General features: G+C 45.2%; 1 protein-coding gene across 2 annotated transcripts in view; it reads right to left on the minus strand.

The window, feature by feature from the left end:
* Nucleotides 1-22387, minus strand: part of shdb (Src homology 2 domain containing transforming protein D, b) — a 438631-nt gene that overhangs the window by 166253 nt on the left and 249991 nt on the right. Inside the window, exons 5-6 of one of the 2 annotated variants that reach the window (XM_086004909.1) lie at nt 11893-11970; nt 9173-9350 (exon numbers count right to left, since the gene is read on the minus strand). In XM_086004909.1, the coding sequence (XP_085861035.1) occupies nt 9173-9350; nt 11893-11970 (256 nt within the window). The remainder of the gene's footprint in view (nt 1-9172; nt 9351-11892; nt 11971-22387) is intronic. The other variant, XM_086004910.1, reaches the window with a different exon arrangement.

Here is a 22387-nt window from a genome sequence, read left to right on the forward strand (position 1 = left end):
ATTGCCATGGGATCTTTTACATACACCTGACCAGGCATCTGGTTTAATGTCTCTTTAGAAAGGAGGAGAGAATTTCTTTTTTAAAAATATGACAAAGATGGGGTTCCCTGATGGCTCAGTGAGTTTCTCCAGCGAGTAACTGGGTTTGGTTCCATGTTGAGTTAGTTGATCTCAACCAGAATATCAGCAGTGGTACGGCAACTGGTCTCAGTACCGCTAGATGGGGGGGGGGGGGGGCGGGGAGGGGAAATCAGCCAAGGACCCCAACCCTCACTCCATATTGTCATCCAATGACCCCAGTTAGAAAGAGTAAGCATGGGGAAGTTGAGTGAAAAAAGAAGTGGGCTTGGCTGTGAAGCCCTCTGCAATTGAATATACTGTCAACCCTCTTGGGCACTTGAGCGAGGTACAAAAAAGATGGCTGGTGCCTGTGAAACTAGACTCTCGAATAAGTCGGGAGAAAATGCCATTGAAAATCTGCAGACAGATAATCCCTGCCCTCTATCCAAGAGGGAACAGCCCCTTTAAAACGTACTAATACAATATGTCTTTTTCCATTTGACTAAAATACATATTTATTCCGCATGTGTAGCTACATTTTTCAAATAAAATGCTCTGTCACTCACCATGATGAATAATTTACAACATCAGCCCTTAACCCTCACGAGAACCCGTACAGGCCCATCATGCAGACTTTTTAGGTCAAAGATTTTAAATTTTAAAGCAAAAAAAAAAATTCAGCTCTGTGTTCTTTTCTTGGCCTTGTCCTATATCAGGCGAGCAAGGTGAGCAAAACTGTGGTAACTGACCACCAGATGTCACATTTACAGCCCCACCCTCCCTGCCTTTCTGAAATTCTCTCCCAAACCCACTCTTGTTTAAAATGTTAAAAGGATGCGATAGGTTAGGTACAGAGGAATTATTTTTTCTGGTGGGGAATCAAGAACAAGGGGCCATAACCCTAAAATTAGAGCTAGGTCATTTAGGAGGGAAATCAGAAAGCACTTCTTCATACAAAGGGCAGTGGAAATCTGGAACTGTCTCCCCAAAAGGCTGTGGATGCTGGGACATTTGGGGCTTTCAAAACTGCGATCATTAGATTTTTGTTAGGTAAGGGTATCGAGGGATATGGAGCTAAGGCGGGTAAATGGAGCCGAGGTACAGATCAGCTGCAATCTAATTGAATAGTGGAGCAGACTCGAGGGGCTGAATGGTCTACTCCTATTCCTACATTCCTAGGCCTCACTATCATGCTGTTTTTTAAATTAGCCTAAATGTCCATCTCTTTTACTTTGCCTTCAGTCTCCCCCATACATTCCCCTCCTTCCTACTTAGAGTCCACCTCAAACCTCTCGTAAAGCACCCTGTGTGAGGGATGCTACAGAAATGCTATTCACTGTTAAACGTTACTGATAATGACTGATTTAAGGGGACGCACACACTATGGGGATTCCTTTCTGTTCCAATTCATTTCTTTCCCTCTAATCTCACGCTATAAATATTACAGGTGTTTATGGTCAAATAATTCTGGAAATGCATAGCAAGTCTGTCAGCATCTGATAGAGAAAAGGCTGGTAATGCTTTGGTGTGCACTCCTCCATAAGATGCTGAATTCTGACAACGGGTCTTCACCCCTGCATTATTTACAGCCAGAGATGGGGAGTGGGGAGAAAGAAATGGAATGGAAAGGATTCTCTGTAAACTTTTCAGGGGAAAAATTGGGTTGCTTTGCGCCTCCCGTTGGCGCTAACGGGGCGCAAAGCAACTAGCTCCCGGGTGCGGCGTCGCCCACGCCTCCCGCGAAATTCAGCGGGTGGTTAGCGGTGGCGCTAACTGGTAGCATCCCGCAGCGCTGTGCCGCTGGTGATGACGTCATCGCCATGTGCAGTGTCCCGCTTGCGCCCCAGCCGCGATCTTCGGGAGCGTCCCCTGACTTATGAACACCGCAGGGCATTTTACTGTTAATATTTCTTTAATGCTCTGTTACAAACTTCGGGTCTGTACTAGATATTCGCTCACTTTCAGTATCAGACACTCCTGTAAGTGGACCTCACATTCCTTACAATCAGGAGTTTACCTTTACTGCATCAATATCTAATCGTACAATAATGTGACCTTGAGGCTGTAACAATAAGACCTTTCATTCTATGTACTAGGTACTGTCATCTTGTATGTACCTCATATGTGTGTCTCTTACCTTTCAGAAGATGGACTGATAAACACTCAAGAGGGACGAGGCTAACTGCAGTCCAGTAAGCTTGTTTATTTTACACGAAACACAGAACTAACCAGATTATAGTTTTCAGTGAAATTCAATCTGTTTCATATTGCTCCCCTTGACATGAACAATAGCAAAGTAAACCATTCTATCTCTTAATGGGCTAATCTAACTTTACAAATTAGCAATCTCTGAAACTACCTGGTATTAACCTTTCTTTTACAAGACATATGTGTTCTTATCCCAGCCTGGAGATACTTTGTCCCCCATTGACTAATTAGAAAGCAACGGCATTTGTCTTAATGATTGTTTCAAATAAAAACTTTTGGAAAAGAGTACAGTACTCCAATTTAAAGAAAACATTATTCTTGAGAAGTGGGCAACAATTTATTGCTCATCCCTGGTTGCAATGAGTTAACTACATAGTGTGGGACTGCAGTCACCTGTAGACCAGACCAGGTAGGGGTGGCAGGTCCCTCGCTGCTGGGCGTTAGTGAACCAGTTGGGTTTTTATGACAATCCAGCAGCTTTCATTGTGTTTTTTCTGGTTCCCGTTTACAAATGGCCAGATTTATTGAATTCAATTTCACATCTTGCTACGGCGGGATTTAAACTTACAACTTCTGGCATCCTAATCCACTGCTATAACCAATAGGCTACGGTATCCATATTGGCTCATTTCAGTCAATCAAAACTACTACCACGAATCAGAAATGTCCCTTCCCATGGCACCTATATGGCCTGTTTAGCTGAGACAACTCCCACTGTGCTCAGAAGGGAAGGCATTCTAACATTACATCCAATTTCCTCACTGTAATATACTAATGAACCCCACTGTCTCAAACTGATGAGGCACTCGAGAAACACAATTCTGTTTGCCTCATCGCCTAAACCTGGCTATTGGGTCTAGTCTGCATTCCCAGATAGTTAGTAAATTGTGTGACATGCATTGTGTGGTGCTAATTCCATATTCACTGAATTTAACTTAATAGCATCATCTCGGTGTAAATTAATCTGAGATCCCACCAAGGACAAATCTCAAATTAAAACACCTTCACCCTCACCCACCTTCTCAATAGATAATTGATGCAGCTCCTTTTTTAAAGAAGGTAATTAACTCCAAATTAACTGGTGGTTTATTCTTTAGCGCCACTATCCTGCCATAAAGTTGTTATTGTTCTAATCTCAAACCTTGATGACGGCTTGTCAGTTTTGTACCACTGTCCTCTAATTCTGGGCTCACTCTCCCAAGTGAATAGCTTGTTTACTTCACCTTTATCTACACCTTTCACATTATATTACATTGCAGGCACAGTGACACAGCCAGATCACTCTTGAATTTTGCTTCTCAAATCACTCTAATAGTGGGTTTGTGTATCTGGAGGCTCAGTTAATGAGGATGTGCTTTTTAAAAATCACTTCAAGTCAATTTCCGTGAAGCACATAAACACGGTAATGTCGCCGTCCTCCTCATGCGTCAATTCAAATCAACCTGAGTGATCGATTACCTCAAATCTAAAGTATAAACCATTATTTTCCCTACTTGTGTTTATTGCTGTTCACTAAACCCATTTCCATTAGATTCCTGTCTCTTTTACTAAGCTGGATGTTATTTATTTTCATGGGCTCTACAAGGAAGGTCTTAAAGCCCCAGTGAAATGGATCCCAGATAAGAGGGAATCCTTTTTTGGCCCCCAGGACAAGGTCAATAGACTCAACAAACATGTCCCTTTTTGATACATCAACCTTCTCAGGGTACGATAGTGCAGTGGCTATTGTATTGAACTAGCAAGCCATGAGTTCACTTTCCAGCATGGCAAGTTGTGAAATTGAACTCAATAAATCTAGTAATTTGTGTGCTAGCAACAGAATAAATGGCCATGAAAGCTGCTGGATTGTCATAAAAACTCAGCTGGTGCGCTGATGTCCTTCAGGGAAGGTGACCGGCCACCTCTACCTGGTCCGGTCTACAGGTGACTGCAGTCCACAGTACTTGATTGACCATTAATGCCCTCAGGGCAATTATGGATGGACAATAAATGTGATCTTGTCAGCATCACCCACACCCTGGGAACAAACAAAAACATCTTTCCAAAGTAGCCAGACTTTATTGGCCTTCCCATATAATTTAGATATGGAAGTTACTGTGGCTTCGAATGTCTGGTCCGAAGTCCAATGGTTGTTTATGTTATTGATTTCAAAAGCGCCCACCACACCCTTCCCTCTCACCCTTTCCAACTCGGTTTGGCTATGCATTCCTCCCCCTCTGCTCTACCATCATTGGCAGAGCTCTCAGATATTTTGCTTCTACATTTTGGAACTCCCTTCCTAAACCCCTCCCCCGACACATCTCTGCCCACCTTCAAAAGCCTCCTTAAAACCTACTTGCATTTTTTCTCACCTTGCCAACCCTTCTTCTAATCCCCTGCTCTGGTCCGATGGCCAACTGTGAAGCACCATGGGACATTTTGCTACATTAAGGATGCTATACAGGAATAAATTGAATTGATTCAATAAGGGATAGTCAACGAATGGACACAAAGAGAAGAGATAGTCAATGTCACATTAATTCCCCAACTCCATCTATGTACCTCAGGGGTTTAGTTGGTAAATTCCCTGTGGTGTGGAACTAAGCCATGCAGACTAGGAAGGTACATTCTGTGCTGATAGGGGTAGTTGTAGGGGTGTAATAATTAATAATTGGCCTCCTCACCCCTGAGCTAGGGAAGTAAAAAGTCAGCCAACATTCCCACTCATTGTATTCCAGTGACCCCTGTTGGAAGGTGTGTGTAATAGGTGTAGTCTACAGACCACCATTAGTGGAAGGGAGATGGAGGAAGAAATATGCAGACAAATCAGGGAAATGAATAAAAAATATAGAATAATAATCATGGGGGATTTCAACTACCCTGATATTAAATGGACAGAAGAGGTTATAGAGTCATAACAGCACAGAAGGAGGCCATTCGGCCCATCAAGTCTGTGCCGGCTCTCTGTGGAGCGATTCAATCAGTCCCATTCCCTCGCTCTATCCCCGTAGCCCTGCAAGTTTATTTCCCTCAAGTGCCTGTCCAGTCTCCCCTTGAAAACACTGAGTGTCTCTGCTTCCAACACTTCCGTCGGCAGCGAGTTCCAGGTCCTCACCACTCGCTGCGTAAAAAAGTTTTTCCTCACGTCCCCCCTGTATCTCTTGCCTTAAACCTTAAATCTGTGTCCCCTAGTCCTTTTACCATCAAATAGTGGGAACGGCCTTTCCCCGTCTAGCTTATCCAAACCCGTCAGAATCCTGTACACCTCTATCAAATCACCCCTCAACCTCCTTTGTTCTAATGAAAACAAATCCAGCTTCTCCAACCTGTCCTTTTAGCTAAGAACCCCCATCCACGGACCCATTCTGGTAAATCTCCTCTGCACCCTCTCAAGGGCTTTCACATCCTTCCTAAAGTGTGGTGACCAGAACTGGACACAATACTCCCGTTGTGGTCTAACCAGCGCTTTATAAAGGTTCAGCATAACTTCTCTACTTTTGTACTCAATACCTCTATTTATGAAGCCCAAGATCCCATATGCTTTGCTAACCACGCTCTCAATATGTCCTGCCACCTTCAGGGACCTATGCACTTAATTCCCAGGTTCCTCTGTCCCTGCGCACTCGTTGAAACTGTGTATATTGCCTCTCCCTGTTCCTCCTGCCAAAATGCATCACCTCACACTTCTCTGTATTAAATTCCATCTGCCACTTGTCTGCCCATTCTGCTAGCCTTTCTATGTCCTGCTGCAGTCGATTGGTATCAGCCTCACTGTTTGCCACAACCCCAAGTTTGGTGTCATCGGCAAATTTAGAAATTCTACACTGTATTCCAATATCCAGGTCATTTATATATATCACAAAAAGCAGTGGCCCCAGCACTGACCCTTGGGGAACACCACTGTCTACCATCCTCCAGTCTGAAAAACAGCCATTTACCACAACTTGCTGTTTTCTATCCTTAAGCCAATTCCTTATCCAAGCTGCCACTGACCCACCTAGAACTTGGGAAAATAAAATGGCCAACAATATTGGCAAACAACGATGTAGAGCAGCAATGGGAAACATTTAAAACGGTGTTCAACAGAGTGCAGGAACAATATATTCCGCTAAAAGAACAAACTAAACATTAATGAGACTCCATGGATGAATAAAGCCATAAGGGAACAATTGAGGGTAAGGAAAGAGGCATACCTTAAGTACATAGACAGCAGGGGAGTGCATGATATTGGAGAATAAAAAGAGATTAGGAGAGAAGTCAGAAAAACAATTAGGAAGACAAAGAGGAACTATGAAATTAAATTATCAAGGAACATAAAACAAAATAGTAAAATATTTTACAGGCACATCAATAAAAAAGGAAGGTTGGGATGGGAATAGGGCCATTAAGGGATAGTCAGTGTAATACCACAGGTAATGATAGAGAGATGGCAGAAATATTAAATAATTATTTTGCTTCAGTGTTTACGAGGGAGATAGAACAGGTGGACATGACATTGGATGATGAGATTAGTAATGAGAAAAGTGCATTTAAAATAAAAAGAGGGAATATATTAAATTAACTAATCAAACTTAAAGAGGATAAAACCGCTGGTCCAGATAGATTTCATCCACGCATTTTAAAAGAATCTAGGAATGAGATAACAAAGGCATTACTACACATATTTAATAATTTGTTAGAAAAAGGTGTAGCGCCAGAGGACTGGCGGATAGTTAACATAATACCTATAGTTAAGAAGGGGGATAGAACATGTCCAGGGAATTATAGGCCAGTCAGCTTAATATCGGTGGTAGGAAAAATAATGGCATCCCGACTAAAGGAGAAAATAAAAGAACATCTAGAAACCAAAAATATAGTAATGAATAGTCAGCATGGACTTCAAAAGGGAAAGTCTTGCTTGACCAACCTCACTGAATTTTTTGAAGAGGTAAGCGAGAGAGTGGACAATGGTAATGCAGTAGATGTAATTTATCTAGATTTTCAAAAGGCCTTCGATAAGGTACCCCATAATAGACTGCTGAACAAGGTCAGAGAATGCGGAGTCAGGGGACAAGTAGCAGAATGGATAGCTGGCTGGCTTCAAGACAGAAAGCAGACAGTAGTGGTAAAAGGTAGCTATTCACAGCGGCAGAAGGTGGGTAGTGGTGTTCCACAAGGATCAGTGCTGGGACCACTGTTGTTCACAATTTACATTAACAATTTAGACTTTGGAATCAAAAACACAATTTCTAAATTTGCGGATGACACCAAATGGGGGGGAATAGTTAATACTGAGGAGGACTGCAACAAATTACAGGAAGACATTAATAAACTTGAAGAATGGGCATATAATTGGCAAATGAAGTTCAACACAGATAAATGTGAGTAATTACATTTTGATAGGAAGAATAGGGAGGTCACTTATTACTTGAAGGGTGTGAGTCTAGGTGGGGTAGAGGAACAAAGGAATCTCGGAGTACAAATACACAAATCACTAAAAGTTGCAACATAGGTTAGCAAGGCCATAAAAAAGCAAACCAAGCACAAGGGTTTATTTCTAGATGTATAGAATTGAAAAGTAGGGAAGTTATGCTAAACCTGTATCGAACCTTGGTTAGACCACAATTAGAGCACTGCATACAGTTCTGGTCGCCATATTATGAAAAGGATATGAGGCACTGGAGAGGCTGCAGAGAAGATTTACAAGCATGATACCAGAAATGTGAGGGTATACATATCAGGAAAGGATGAACAGGCTGGGTCTCTTTTTGCTTGAAAAAAGAAGGCTGAGGGGTGACCTAATAGAAGTCTTTAAAATTATGAAAGGTTTTGAGAGAGTGGATACAGAGAGAATGCTTCCACTTGTGGGGAAGAGCATAACTAGAGGCCATCAATATAAGATAGTCACCAAGAAATCAAATAGGGAATTCAGAAGAAACTTCTGTACCCAGAGAGTGGTGAGAATGTGGAACTCGCTACCACAGGCAGTGGTTGAAGCGAAAAGTATAGATGCATTTAAGGGGAGGCTGGACATGCAAATGAGGGAGAAGGGAACAGAGGGTTTCGCTGATAGAGTTAGATGAGGAAAGACAGGAGGAGGCTCGAGTGGAGCATAAACACCAGCATGGACTGGTTGGGCCGAATGGCTTGTTTCTGTGCCGTATATCCTATGTGTATGTGAATGGTGGCTAAGAATAAGATCAAGCTTGAGTGCAGTGTCCCCGTGATCAAATAGCATGCTGTGACTCACTGCCTGAGCTATATGGGTGCAGTACTAGAGGGTGTAAGGCTGCAATGAAATTGTGCATCAGTAGAAGTCAGTGCCTTCAGGGGAAGAATGGAGAGATTCCTTGCTAGTAGCAAGGCCTTGTGTGTGCATAGCACGAGGTCATCCCGATAAGCTTTACAACAGTTCAATGAAATGTTTCTATGTGATCACTAATACTAAAAGGGGATTATCGTCTGATCCACAGACAAAGAAGATTAAAGTAGAATGCAGAGAGGATTTGCTGTGACATTTTCATTGCTGCAAGAGTCACCTTCTCATTAACAGGTACAGGCTTTTCTTAAAGTGAAAGGGGCTTGTACCATTCAATAGGAGCAGCCAAGTCCCACCATAGAATTTACAGCAGACAAACAGGCCATTCGGCCCAACTGGTCTGTGCCGGTGTTTGTGCTCCACATGAGCCTCCTCCCGCCCCTCTTCATCTCACCCTACCAGCATTTCCTTCTATTCCTTTCTCCCTCATGTAATTATCTTGCTTCCCTTTAAAGGCATCTATGCTATTTGCCTTAACTACTCCCTGTGGTAGCAAGTTCCACATTCTAAGAAGTTTCTCCTGAATTCCCTATTGGATTTATTAGTGACTATCTTATATTTATGACCCCTAGCTTTGGACTGCCCCAATAGGCCAGAACCCAAAAATTTGAATGGTTTCACACTCACACTTGTTTCTCTAACGGTAGAGCAGGGTCCACCCTCTCGGGCAGTGTGGAGCAGTGCTCTGGAGTCTGTGGCTTGGTGTATTTTGACCCTCCGGCCAGTGGGCTGAGCTGTTTCTGTTGCCTCAGTCGATCTTTGGCAGAAGGAGATGACCGGTCCCAATCGCAGCTGTCAAACTGGACTGTAAAAACACACAGAGTAAAACATTAATCATAGAATCATACAGCAAAGAAGGAGACCATTTTCAGGTAGTGGGCCAGGCCTCAAAAGGCATGTACACCACCTCTCTTATATTATTCCTACTGTCTGGAATTCTCTCCCTAAACTACTCTACGTTAAGACCTCTTTTTCCACCTTCAAAAGCCTCCTCACTGCCTATCCCTGTGTTCGTGCTTTCTGCCATAATTCCCAACTTACCTACTGCTGTTCAGTGTGCTCCCTCTCTCTCCCTCCGTTAAGTACTTTGGGACATTTTATTATGTTACGGGTGCTGTACAAATGCAAGCTATTGTTATTATGTCAATTGATTTAAAAAAACATAGCACACAAAAGCCAAACAACAAGGTAAAATGCTCACTCGCTCTTTGACACTAGCCCCTATTTCTATAAAGGCCGAGCCATATGTTTGGCAGTTTTGCAAAGCTAGAACAATTTGGAGAGGATTGGGGAGAGCTTGATGGGACAGTGTGGAGGGAGTTTTACTCTGCATCTAATGGTGCTGTGCCTAACCTGGGAGTATTTCATGGGACAGTGTAGAAGGACCTTTATTTTGTAACAAACCTGTGCTGTACCTGACCTCAGAGTCCTTGCTAGGACAATGAGAAGGAGCTCTGCTCGACATCTAACCTGAACTATACCTGGGGAATGTTTAATTTTGCTGCCTTTTCCCATGAATTTCCCCCTTTTAAGCACCTTGGGACGTTTTCCTACGTTAAAGTTGCTATATAAATGCAAGTTGTTGTTTTCCTTCTTCTCTCCTAAAGATGTTGTCCTTGTAGGCACCTGTTGGTTTTCAGTACCTTTCCCTTTGTGTGCGAGCCCATCAGAGGGTGTTGGCAGGCTACTTGATCATGGGGAGCATCACAGCTAAGCCTGATCCTGTCCACACCCACAATCGCACAGGTGTGCCTCCAGCTGGGGGCTCTGGATAGTGGGCAGGAGTGGGAGCCTCGGTTGGTGTTTTCTTAGCCCAGTTGTAGTGGTTTCCACATCACGCTGGCCGGGAGTGGTTAACCCAGCACAGAGCAGGGATTGAACCAGGGAACCAACCTTCCTGGTCTCCATTGCTCAGCTACTCACTAGCTTAAAAAGCTGAGCCACCGAGAGCACTTGATACTGAGACTACGATGGGAAAGTGTTCCCTTCCATAGAACTAACATCCCTCACATTGACGAGCACAAAATGTTACAAAGAAGGCCCCCAAAACTTATAACAACAAGATCCATGACAGAGGTTTAAAACCATGCCCATCTGTCTCAGTAACTGGTGCCATTTTCATCTATTTATTTGACATGGATTTATTTTCGCTCAACAACTTTAGATTTTTCACAGAAAAATAATCAGTAGGAAACTCCGAGCCGATCAACAGGAACTGATAACCCCAGGTGGGAATGAAGACAAGGCCCCGCATAAGGCCACGAAGACAAGAAACTGGGTATATTGATGTATATTGATTGGCACAAGCTGCCATTTTGCAATCCCAGCTCTTCACTTTGTGATTGAGGAGATATGGGAGGCCATACCAGCATAGCTAGTTTCAAATATAAATATGGGGCTTTTTTTTAACTTTCTTCAATGTCTTGTTGGATCATTTTAGTAAATTCTTCAATAATCAGATAAAAAGAGCATTCAAAACATGTCCTACTGGGCAACAGTAGCAGTGAAGCACAGCAGTTTGATTTGTTCATCTACTGTGCCACTGTGTGTTCAAGATTTCAATGCTCCATTACAGCTCTGTGATGTCAACTGGGCCACCAAGTAAGTCCCTGAACCCAGGCCAGGTTATACTGCCATCTCTTCTACAGGAGGTACTATAGGACAAGAATGGACATAAGCTTGAGGCCCACTACCCTCCGAGTAGCATCCAAACGTATATCCCAGCACAAGAGGCAGGAAACTCCGAGGGGATAGATCCCTCTAGGCATATCTCTGGTACCAACTACAGGAATCACTGGCTGTGGTTCGAATGCTTAGGTTTTGGGCCACAGCCTCGGCAGACAGAAAAACAGAGGATGAAAATACAAAAAAAAGGAAACTTATCAATTACAATTAAAATTGGAAAAAATGTAATTTCACAATGGCTGTAACACAGCTTCAAATAGTCTATTAACTGGACATTTCACCTCAAAGAAATAAAGTTCACCATAAGACATATTATTTTGACTTTGATAAATAGAAGAAGCCATTTTTATTCTTGTGTCAGCCATTTTGATGTCACAGTTCAAAGTAAATGAAACACAGGTGGAATTCTCCCTTCATTTCAACTGAGGGAAAATTCTGCCCATAGTCTCTCAAGCATCACATTTAAGTTTAATATTTAAATAAAAGTAACTGATACATACATATATATAACTGTAATATATATATCTATATCCTGGGAACAAGCAATTCACTGTGGAAAGGTACGGGTGTGGGAAGGGCAAAGGATGATGGGATGTGAGGCAATTCCATGCAAGCAAGCTTGTGTAGAGTGGGGGATGGGAAAAAGCAAAGCAAGCAATCACCTTCATCGCTCACTGAGTCATCGTCTAGCTGTCCCACAGGAGGGGGCCAAGGGAGCTCTTTAATTTCCTTAATCTCTACTGCAATGGTGATCATGGATAGGTTGGAGAAAAAGAGGGAGAAGAGGCAGGAGAAAAAAGGACAGAAAGAGCTGAGATAGGTCAAATGAAGACAGCGTATCTCTCTGTTGATTTTTAAAATTAACCCAGTGTCTATACATCAAAATGATAAGCAATGAAAATGGCACCCTTAAACTTGTCCCACCTCCCCAATGGCGCGACCGGTCGGTTTGCTCAGGTACTGTTCCACTGTGCGTTCTCAGGCTCAATCACCACTGTGGTGGCCTTGTGCCCAGGGTAGGTTTTACTACCCATTCTTCCAAAGGGAAAGGAGGGACCATCTAACTTGAGCTGTTCTTGTACACAGGGTACAGGCTGGGGCCTAGCAGCAGACAGCCTGCAATCCCTCTTGACCGATGCCTAGAACACGGTGAGGGAGAAGGTGGAAAACATGGATTTATTTTTTGTAATTAAAAACAAGAGGGTGAATTTCCACAGGGGTTCTCCCAATCTTCTGCCACACCTTTGGTGGAACATCAGCAGAAATCCTGGAGAAACGGCTTAAGCGGCTGTTTATGTGGAGTTTCTGCCGAAGATACAGCATGAGGTCAGTCTTACTCTGTGTCAATTCTACCCCCTAAGTTACAACTTAAGATATTTAAGGAATCATATGATTTAAGAATTCTCCAGACCAGACAAGGGGCAGGGTAGATTGGGACTGGGATCAGAACTTAAGATCTGCCAAATCTCAACAGTGATAGCACTTAGAAAGCAATTTGTTTGAAGTTTGATAAGATGCAATATAAATGAAAATCATTCTTTTGATGTTAATTTTCTCAGTATGAAAGTTCTTTGGAAACCTCAATAACCAATGACTCCATATCATAAGCAGAATTAATGAAAGCACTTGCATTTAGATAGAGCCTTTCATGTGCTTAACATGCCCTAAAGGGCTTTACAGCCAATTAATATCTTCTGAGGTGTAGTCACTGCTGTTATGAAGGAAAATACACCAGCTAATTTGCACACAGCACAGTCACACAAACAGCAAATGAGATGAATGACCAGTCAGCCGGTTTTGTGGTAGTGATGGTTGAGGGAGGAGTAATGGCTGGGCACCAGAGTTCCCTGCTCTTCAAATAGAGGCATGGGACCTGAAAGGGCATCAGTGTAACTATATAGAATGACATTGATTTTACAGCAAAGAAACAGGCCATTCAGCCCAACTGGTCCATGCTGGTGTTGATGCTCCACTTGAGGATCCTTCCACCCCTCTTCATCTAACCCCATCAACAGCAACAACAACTTGTATTTATATAGCGCCTTTAACGTAGTAAAACGTCCCAAGGTGCTTCACAGGAGTATTAAAAGACAAAATATTTGACACCGAGCCACATAAGGAGAAATTAGGGCAGGTGACCAAAGGCTTGGTCAAAGAGGTAGGTTTTAAGGAGCGTCTTAAAGGAGGAAAGAGGCGGAGAGGTTTAGGCAGTGAATTCCAGAGCTTAGGACCTAGGCAACAGAAGGCACGACCACTGATGGTTGAGTGATTATAATCAGGGATGCTCAAGAGGCCAGAATTAGAGGAGCGCAGATATCTCGGGGGGTTGTGAGGTGAAGGAGATTACAGAGATAGGGAGGGGCGAGGCCATGGAGGAATTTGAAAACAAGGATGAGAATTTTGAAATTGAGGCATTGTTTAACTAGGAGCCAATGTAGGTCAGCAAGCACAGGGGTGATGGGCGAACAGGCAGCCGAGTTATGGATGACCTCAAGTTTATGCAGGGTAGAATGTGGGAGGCCAGCCAGGAGTGCATTGGAATAGTCAAGTCTCGAGGTAACAAAGGCATGGATGAGGGTTTCAGCAGCGGATGAGCTGAGGCAAGGGCGGAGACGGGCGATGTTACAGAGGTGGAAATAGGCGGTCTTAGTTATGCATCAACATATCCTTCAATTCCTTTCTCCCTCATGTGCATATCTAGCTTCCCCTTAAATGCATCTATGTTATTTGCCTCAACCACTCCATGTGGTAGCAAGTTCCGTTCTCTGGGAAAAGAAGTTTCTCCTGAATTCCTTATGGGATTTATTAGTGAACATCTTATATTTATGACCCCTACTTTTGGACTCCCCAACAACTGGCAACTTCTTCGCTACATCTATCCTATCAAACCCCTTCAAAATGTTAAAGATCTCTATTATATCATCCCTCAGTCTTTTCTTTTCTAAAGAGCCCCAGCCTGTTCAGTCTTTCCTGATAGTTATGACCTCTCAGTTCTGGTATCATCCTTGTAAATCTTTTTTGCACCTTTTCTAGTGCCTCAATCTCCTTTTAACAAACTCACTTACTCGTTCAGATAACTTGCTGGAATAAAGTACACGTGCATCGATCATATGCTTTTCTTCGAAGTGGGAATGCTCGACAGGGATACTTTTTGACACGTTTTGTGAAAATTCACCAAAAAATTAAAACTAAAAACAAGTATTTTGATTTAGGCACACGACTTCAATTTCCACGAAGGGTCTTTTAAGACTCAGCACACGTATTCTGACCGTTTTCAGCAGCCTTCACAGGAATTCCTACATACTCAATATTAATTGGGAGCATTCCACTTCACCGATAGTTTGATAGAATGAGTCTCCTGGTCTCTACGGAAGAATACTTCAGCCAAGGATTGCTTTATAACTATTGAAATCTATTACCCAGTTATGTGAATCATGATTTGGGGGGTAAGTAGTTCATACTGGCACTTCTGCTCCTCCTGGCCCACAAGCAGTGCTGGAAAAGCACTTACCTGTTCCACGCAGCGGTCCTCGCCTCCCTTTAGCTGCCGGTTTCCCCAGGTCAGGGTGTGTTCAGGAGTACCCAGCTGGAGAAGAACGCAGAGGCTGGGTGGGACAAGGCCATGGAGGGAATTGAACATAGGGACACGGATCTACTGGGTTAATGAATCTCTGCCAAAGTGGGGGTTATGGGAGTGTGGTACTTCGTGTGGGAGGGGACCTGAGCACAACATTCCAGAAAAGTTGTTTATGGAGAGCAGAGGGCAGCGAGGATTTCCCAATTTACTTCACCACCTCTCCTCCTTGTGTCCTGTACTGTGGCCATTTGCCTGTCACCTGGTTTGCTCAGTTAAAAAAATGTTCTCAATGCTTTCTGGGTAAGGTGCTCCTGCATTTTTCCAGCTAATGTGTCTCTGTATTCTAGTATTCTAGTAGGAATATGCAGCATGACCTGGACAACATTCAGGCTTGGGCTGATAAGTGGCATGTAACATTCGCGCCACACAAGTGCCAGGCAATGACTATCTCCAACAAGCGAGAGTCTAACCACCACCCCTTGACATTACCATCGCCGAATCCCCCACCATCAACATCCTGGGGGTGACCATTGACCAGAAAATTAAGTAGGCCAGACACATAAATACTGTGGCTACAAGAGCAGGTCAGAGGCTAGATATTATGTGGCGAATGTCTCACATCCTGACTCCCCAGAGCCTTTACACCAAACCAGCCTGCTTGATTGGCACCACATCAACCACCTTAAACATTCACTCCCTCCACCACTAGCATACTGTGGCTGCAGTGTGTACCATCTACAAGATGCACTGCAGCAACTCACCAAGGCTTCTTCGGCAGCACCTCCCAAACCCGCGACCTCTTCCACCTAGAAGGACAAGGGCAGCAGGCACATGGGAACACCACCACCTCCAAGTTCCCCTCCAAGTCACACATCATCCTGACTTAAATGTATATTGCCGATCCTTCATCGTCGCTGGGTCAAAATCCTGGAACTCCCTCCCTAACAGCACTGTGGGAGTGCCTTCACCATGCGGGCTGCAGCGGTTCAAGAAGGTGGCTCACCACCACCTTCTCAAGGGCAATTAGGGATGGGCAATAAATGCTGACCTTGCCAGCGACGCCCACATCCCATAAAACGAATAAAAAAAACCGTGCTCAAACGAACAGATGCGTGCATGTACATTTGTGCACACACACACATACACGCACAAACACACACAAACATGCATACATATATACACATGCAACACAGTTATTGCTATTCAATCACAATGCATCTCAGGTCCTCCCGATTTTATTTCCTAAGATCAATTTATTTTTAGAATGTTCAGAAGAGACTGGGCTGATCAATTAGCCAAGTTCCTGATTCAATCCATTCTCATGTCTTTGATCTGACATGCTTGATTGGTTAAAAGTGCCCGCTACGGTTTTCAATCAGCTTTCTGCTCCTCGCTCACAGCCATAAAGAGCAACTTGGATCAGGTCTAATTTCTTCGTGGAGGTTCAAACATTTTCTACACACATAACCACCTCTACCTCCCGCAAATTAAAATGGTCATGGTTCTACTTACATTCAATAATTTTAAACAAAAGGGTTTTTTGAAATTACAGTTCAGCCCCTTCCTGTACTGCAATCAGAAAACACAGTCACCTCCCCCTACGGGCTCCCTCACCCCACACTGCCTCCCTCCCCACCCCCCTCCCCACCCCACCCCCCACTGCCTCCCTCCCCACCCCCACTCCCCCCTGACCCCCCACTGCCCCTTCAACTCTCACTGCCCCCTCACCCCCACTGCCCCCTCACCCCCCACTGCCCCCTCACCCCCCCACTGCCCCCTCACCCCCCACCCCCCACTGCCCCCTCACCCCCCCACTGCCCCCTCACCGCCTCCCTCACCCCCCACTGCCCCCTCACTCCCCACTGCCCCCTTCCCCACCCCCCATTGCCCCCTCACCCCCCACTGCCCCCTCACCCCCCACTGCCCCCCTCACTCCCCACTGCCCCCTTCCCCACCCCCCATTGCCCCCTCACCCCCCACTGCCCCCTCACCCCCCACTGCCCCCTCACTCCCCACTGCCCCCTTCCCCACCCCCCATTGCCCCCTCACCCCCCCACCGCCTCCCTCCCCACCCCCCACTGCCCCCTCACCCCCCACTGCCCCCTAACCCCCACTGCCCCCTCACCCTCCCACTGCCCCCTCACCCCCCACTGCCCCCTCACCCTCCCACTGCCCCCTCACCCCCCACTGCCCCCTCACCCCCCACTGCCCCCTCACCCCCCACTGCCCCCTAACCCCCACTGCCCCCTCACCCTCCCACTGCCCCCTCACCCCCCACTGCCCCCTCACCCTCCCACTGCCCCCTCACCCCCCACTGCCCCCTCACCCCCCACTGCCCCCTCACCACCCCACTGCTTCCCTCTGCCTCCCTCCCCCAGAAAAGAAGATTGGGACAAATCACGAAGCAACCATTAGGTGGCATCGACCATGGGTTTTGAGAAGTCTGCAGACTGCAGGAGGAAGAGAAAAACTAAGGGAAATAAGAAGCTCCACATTTTGATGTCCTGGGAAAGAATGAGGAGCCAGTTTAACGAGTCTCAATTCTATAATGAGGATGCAGAGAGGATGGCGCAGTAAAGTTCAAATAATTTTAACCTATAATTAACATGTTTTTAAAATTAAACACAGGGCTGTCTTTTTCAGATAAATATTCGAAACCAAGTACGAACTTGCATTCATATCGCACCTTATTATGATCTAAAGCACTTCGCATCCAGTGAATTCAGTTTGAAGTGCAGTCAATGTTGTTACATCGGCAAAAGAGTCATTGTGCACAGCAAGATTCAACAAACATCAAATTAGATGATTGGCTAATTAATCTGTTTTCGGTGGAGGGTTGAAGGAGAACTCACTGCTTTTTTTCTTCCAAACAGTATCTTTAACATCCACCTGACCCACACAGAGAGCACTTCAGTTAATGCTTCTTCTGAAAGACAACACCCTCCAGCCATGCAGCACTCCCTCAGTCCTGTACTGGCCTGTCAGCCGAAATAATGTGCTCAAGTCCTGTAAATAGCTTTTAACTCACAACCGTCTGACTCTGAGCCACAGGTGAGCTACATGTTGATCGAGTGGAAGCACTCACAGTCCCTGAATGCACCACTGTTTTGTGCAGCAGTACACATGTGCGGGTTAGGTTGATTGGCTATGATAAATTGACCCTTAGTGTTAGGGGGGATTAAATACGTGGGGTTACGGGGATAGGGTGGGATATGTGTTGGTGTAGGGGTTATGGGGATCGGGTGGGACATGTGTCGGTGCAGGCTCGATGGGCCGAAATGGCCTCTATCTGCACTGTGGGGTTTCTGTGATTCTGTGATTCTGAATCAATGATACCCTAAAATTTGAGAAACCCTGCCTTTTGGAAAAAACCTAGGGTCTTCTATTGCTGTTCCTACCTGCTGTCCACGATGAAGCTGCTTGCTCTGTCAAGCACGTCAGCCATCTGCTTAGTGCATTAGTGGACCTCGGATTGACTGACGACCAATGTGGCAGGAAGGGATGAGGATGTGGCAAAAACGTTCAGGGCTGAAGTGACTTTCAGAGCAACTGGCGATGCTGTGCCTGCCCTGAGGTTTGGCAGCAGATCAGCTCACAACATGAGACCGACCCTTGTCACAGCCTGCCTGCTGCATTATAGCCTGCGCACACTGTCCTCAGACAAGTTTGGGTACATTTGCCTCCTGACTCCCCAAAGCCTTTCCACCATCTACAAGGCACAAGTCAGGAGTGTGATGGAATACTCTCCACTTGCCTGGATGAGTGCAGCTCCAACAACACTCAAGAAGCTCGACACCATCCAGGACAAAGCAGCCCGCTTGATTGGCACCCCTCTACCACCTTAAACATTCACTCCCTCCACCACCGGCGTACCGTGGCTGCAGTGTGTACCATCTACAAGATGCACTGCAGCAACTCGCCAAGGCTTCTTCGGCAGCACCTCCCAAACCCGTGACCTCTTCCACCTAGAAGGACAAGGGCAGCAGGCACATGGGAACACCACCACCTTCAAGTTCCTCTCCAAGTCACACATCATCCTGACTTAGAAGTATATCGCTGATCCTTCATCGTCGTTGGGTCAAAATCCTGGAACTCCATCCCTAACATCACTGTGGGAGCACCATCACCACACGGACTGCAACGGTTCAAGAAGGCGGCTCACCACCACCTCCTCAAGGGCAATTAGGGATGGGCAATAAATGCTGGCCTTGCCAGCGACACCCACATCCCACAAATGAATTTAAAAAATGTAATTGTAGGCAGGCACAGTCCTCTTACGATGTGTACTTGCCTGTGTCAGCCGTGACTCAGTAGGTAGCCCTCTCACCTATGAGTCAGTAGGTTGGGTTCAATTCCCAATCCAGAGACTAAGCACAATATCGAGGCTGAAAGATCCCACGGCACTATTCGAAGAAGAGCAGGGGAGATCTCCCTGGTGTTTATCCCTCAACCAACATCACTAAAAATAGATTATCTGGTCATTATCTGCTGTTTGTGGGAGCTTGCTGTGCACAAATTGGCTGCCATGTTTCCTACATTACAACAGTGACTGCACTTCATTGGCTGTAAAGTGCTTTGGGACGTCCTGAGCTCGAGCAAACATCATAAAAATGCAAGTTCTTTTTTTAAAAATTCAGTTGTATTACATCTCTTTATTGTTCTTCCTCTTCATTGTCCCAGTAAAAAAAGTGAGATTCCCACTGTCCTAAGGTGTAGGTTAATTTTAAATATGGATGCACTGACAGCCCGCTTACAAACCCCCTTTACTCACAGGGTTAATCACAGAAAATGTCAAAAATGCAATTTAGAATCGCTGTTGATATTTCTAGGTGGTGCCTTTAAATTCCTTCCTGGTTAAAGGCACAGGCTAGCAACCTTGGAGGTTGCAAATGTGAAGGCTGGAAATGGCGCCAGTGGCTAAATGCTCCCACTTCTGACCCATCTCGATGCATTAATGAAACCCCCGTCTATAGGAGTAGAAGCGTCCATGGATAGGTGCAGCAATCATCTCATCCACGTCTCTGTCCCCCTCCATTTGGTATATGCCGGTGTATGGGGAGGTTTAGGTCAAAAAATTAGCCCCAATCTATCTGGATTTAGGTTCCTAAGAGGAGCAACTTTTATTTATACATTTAAAATACCTGTTGCTCTTCTGTGAGAAATCATTTTTGGCCTTGAAAGGCAGAGCTACAGCACGCTTCAAAATGTTGGGAACAAAGTGCCAAAAATCCACATTTTCAGATGGGCTATCACCAAACCTCACTAGAAAGTAAACTTCATGCCTTTGCCCAATGTGCGCTTTTATGTATTTCAGGTTTTTCCCCTGCAGTTAAAGTGAACAAATGTTTTGACCAATCCTGTGATCCATTCCCCCGGCTGGGAGCCACGCTCACAGGGAGTGCAGTTTGGAGGTGGAGATACAGCACCATAAACCCAATTCTCCATCCCTCATGCGAGGCTCCCCCACTGGAAGTGTGGGATCTCAGAATTACCCTCGTTAGGATATAACAGCAACTTAAACTGAGTCAGGCCTGTGTCCTTACTGCTCTGCCAGCCCACCTCCTCGGCTTTGTGTGTCGTTACACCCACATTCAGGGCTGCTTTTGAGTGGCCAGCTTCTTCGGGGCTGTGATAGCCTTTTGGAAGCTATTGGTCTTGTGTTCAAATCCCTCCATGGCCTCGCCCCATCCTATTTCTGTAACCTCCTCCAACTCTCCGAGATCTTTGCGCGCCTCCAACTCTGCCCTCTTGGGCATCCATCATTTCCTTCGCTCCACCGTTGGCGGCGGGCCTTCAGCCGTCTCGGCCCTAAGCTCTGGAATTCCCTCCCTAAACCTCTCCGCCTCTCTCTCCTCCTTTAAGACGCTCCTTAAAACCTACCTCTGTGACCAATATTTTGCACACCTGTCCTAATGTCTCCTTTTGTGGCTTGGTGTCAAATTCTGTCTGACGATGCTCCTACGAAGCGCCTTGGGACATTTTACTACAATAAAGGTGCGGCATAAATGTGAGTTGGTGTTGTCAGCTCTTGCTAGTTTTCTAGGTTGGCATGTATGACTGTGTGCAACAGGACTGCCGCATCCTTTCCCGGATCCTGATGCTCGATTCAGAGATGCTGCTGATTTAATTCTCCGCATAATGGGAGCAATCCCTCATTGGCAAGAGCAGCTGCTGACAACTTAGTGAAGGAATAGGACATCATTGCGCTATGTCACCGCAGTTTCATTACGTTAAAGTGCCAGATTGTAATTTACAGGCCTACCTTTCCTGCCGGCGCTGCACATATTACAATAATTGCAGGCTGCTCATTATATCCCGAGGCTACTTTTTAGCAAGGGAAAAAAAACGATTTACCTCCTATTAAAATGCATAACTTTACAAATCATGTTAAGGGGCTGTGTTCTTTTTTTTTATTTCCGCACTGTATGTGCTAAGAATGCAAATCCAGAATTGGTCTGACATCTCATTTCATTTACCTCAGTCTAACACAGACTAAAATATTAGGCGGCGAATGTTTCCAGGAAGTTGCCCCCTTGGGTATTAACTGGCAGCCTGCGTAGAATGAATACCTTCCTCTGCAACTTCACTTCACTTCAAGAATTACTGGAATTCGAAGCTGTCATGTTAGACCTAAATAATAATGAAATATTGCAACCCACTTGGCTGCTCACTTCATTTCACTGTCCTCAGTAGGAACACAGGAGCAGGCCATTCAACCCCTCGAGCCTGTTCCGCCATTCAATGGGATCATGGCTGATCTATATCTCAACTCTATGTACCTGCCTTGGTGCCATATCCCATCCCTTGCAAAAATCTATCAATAGTATATATTTCTTTTCAAATCGTGCACGATTCCCCCTGCCTATAAATGCATATTTTTGCATTGTTTGTGGTACTGCGCTAGAGACTTGAAGGTCCCCAGGTTTGACTCCCAGCCTGTATTGAGTTAGCTGATCACAGACAGGGTTGTATTTATTTAGGTGCTATAATTGTGCTGGGGAGGGGGAAGGTGGAGGCAGGGGTGATAAAGATCAGTCAGGGCTCCTGCTCTTGGCTGCTGTCCAGTGCCCCCTACTGGACAGTGCATGTATATCAATGTTGGATGAGGGCAGGTTCAGTCTTGACTGATAGCCTTGTAATACCTTTGAGGGATTGGGTGGTGGGAAGCTGGACTCGTGGCTCCTCCTTCCTCTGGGGAAGGGGAGGGGAAAGTTGTGCGTACGAGGCAAAATCCAGAAAGTTCTGTGATGGATGTTGCCTGGCCTGCTGAATTTTTCCAGCGTTTTCTGTTGTTATTTCAGATTTCCAGCATCCGCAGTATTTTGCTATTGTATTAGTGTTTGGTTCACTGCCATCTCTCTTCTAGGAATGCCCATCTTGAAGAAGTTCTGCTCTTCTCTCCGACGGGATTTCCGTTTGTCTCTTCAACCTTGTTCATCTTCATTGCTTTCAGTTTCCCTTCTCGTGTTTGATCAGGTATCTGCCAAGACTCGGTTTCACAGCCACATCTCTTTCCTCAGCAACTGTCTCCAGTTCCAACTTATTCCACGTGGATTCCAACTAAACTTCCACCCTTCGTG

Source organism: Somniosus microcephalus, chromosome 13 (assembly GCF_052327205.1).
Source record: "Somniosus microcephalus isolate GS21.2 chromosome 13, FLI_Smic_1.0, whole genome shotgun sequence".
Classification (NCBI taxonomy): domain Eukaryota; kingdom Metazoa; phylum Chordata; class Chondrichthyes; order Squaliformes; family Somniosidae; genus Somniosus; species Somniosus microcephalus.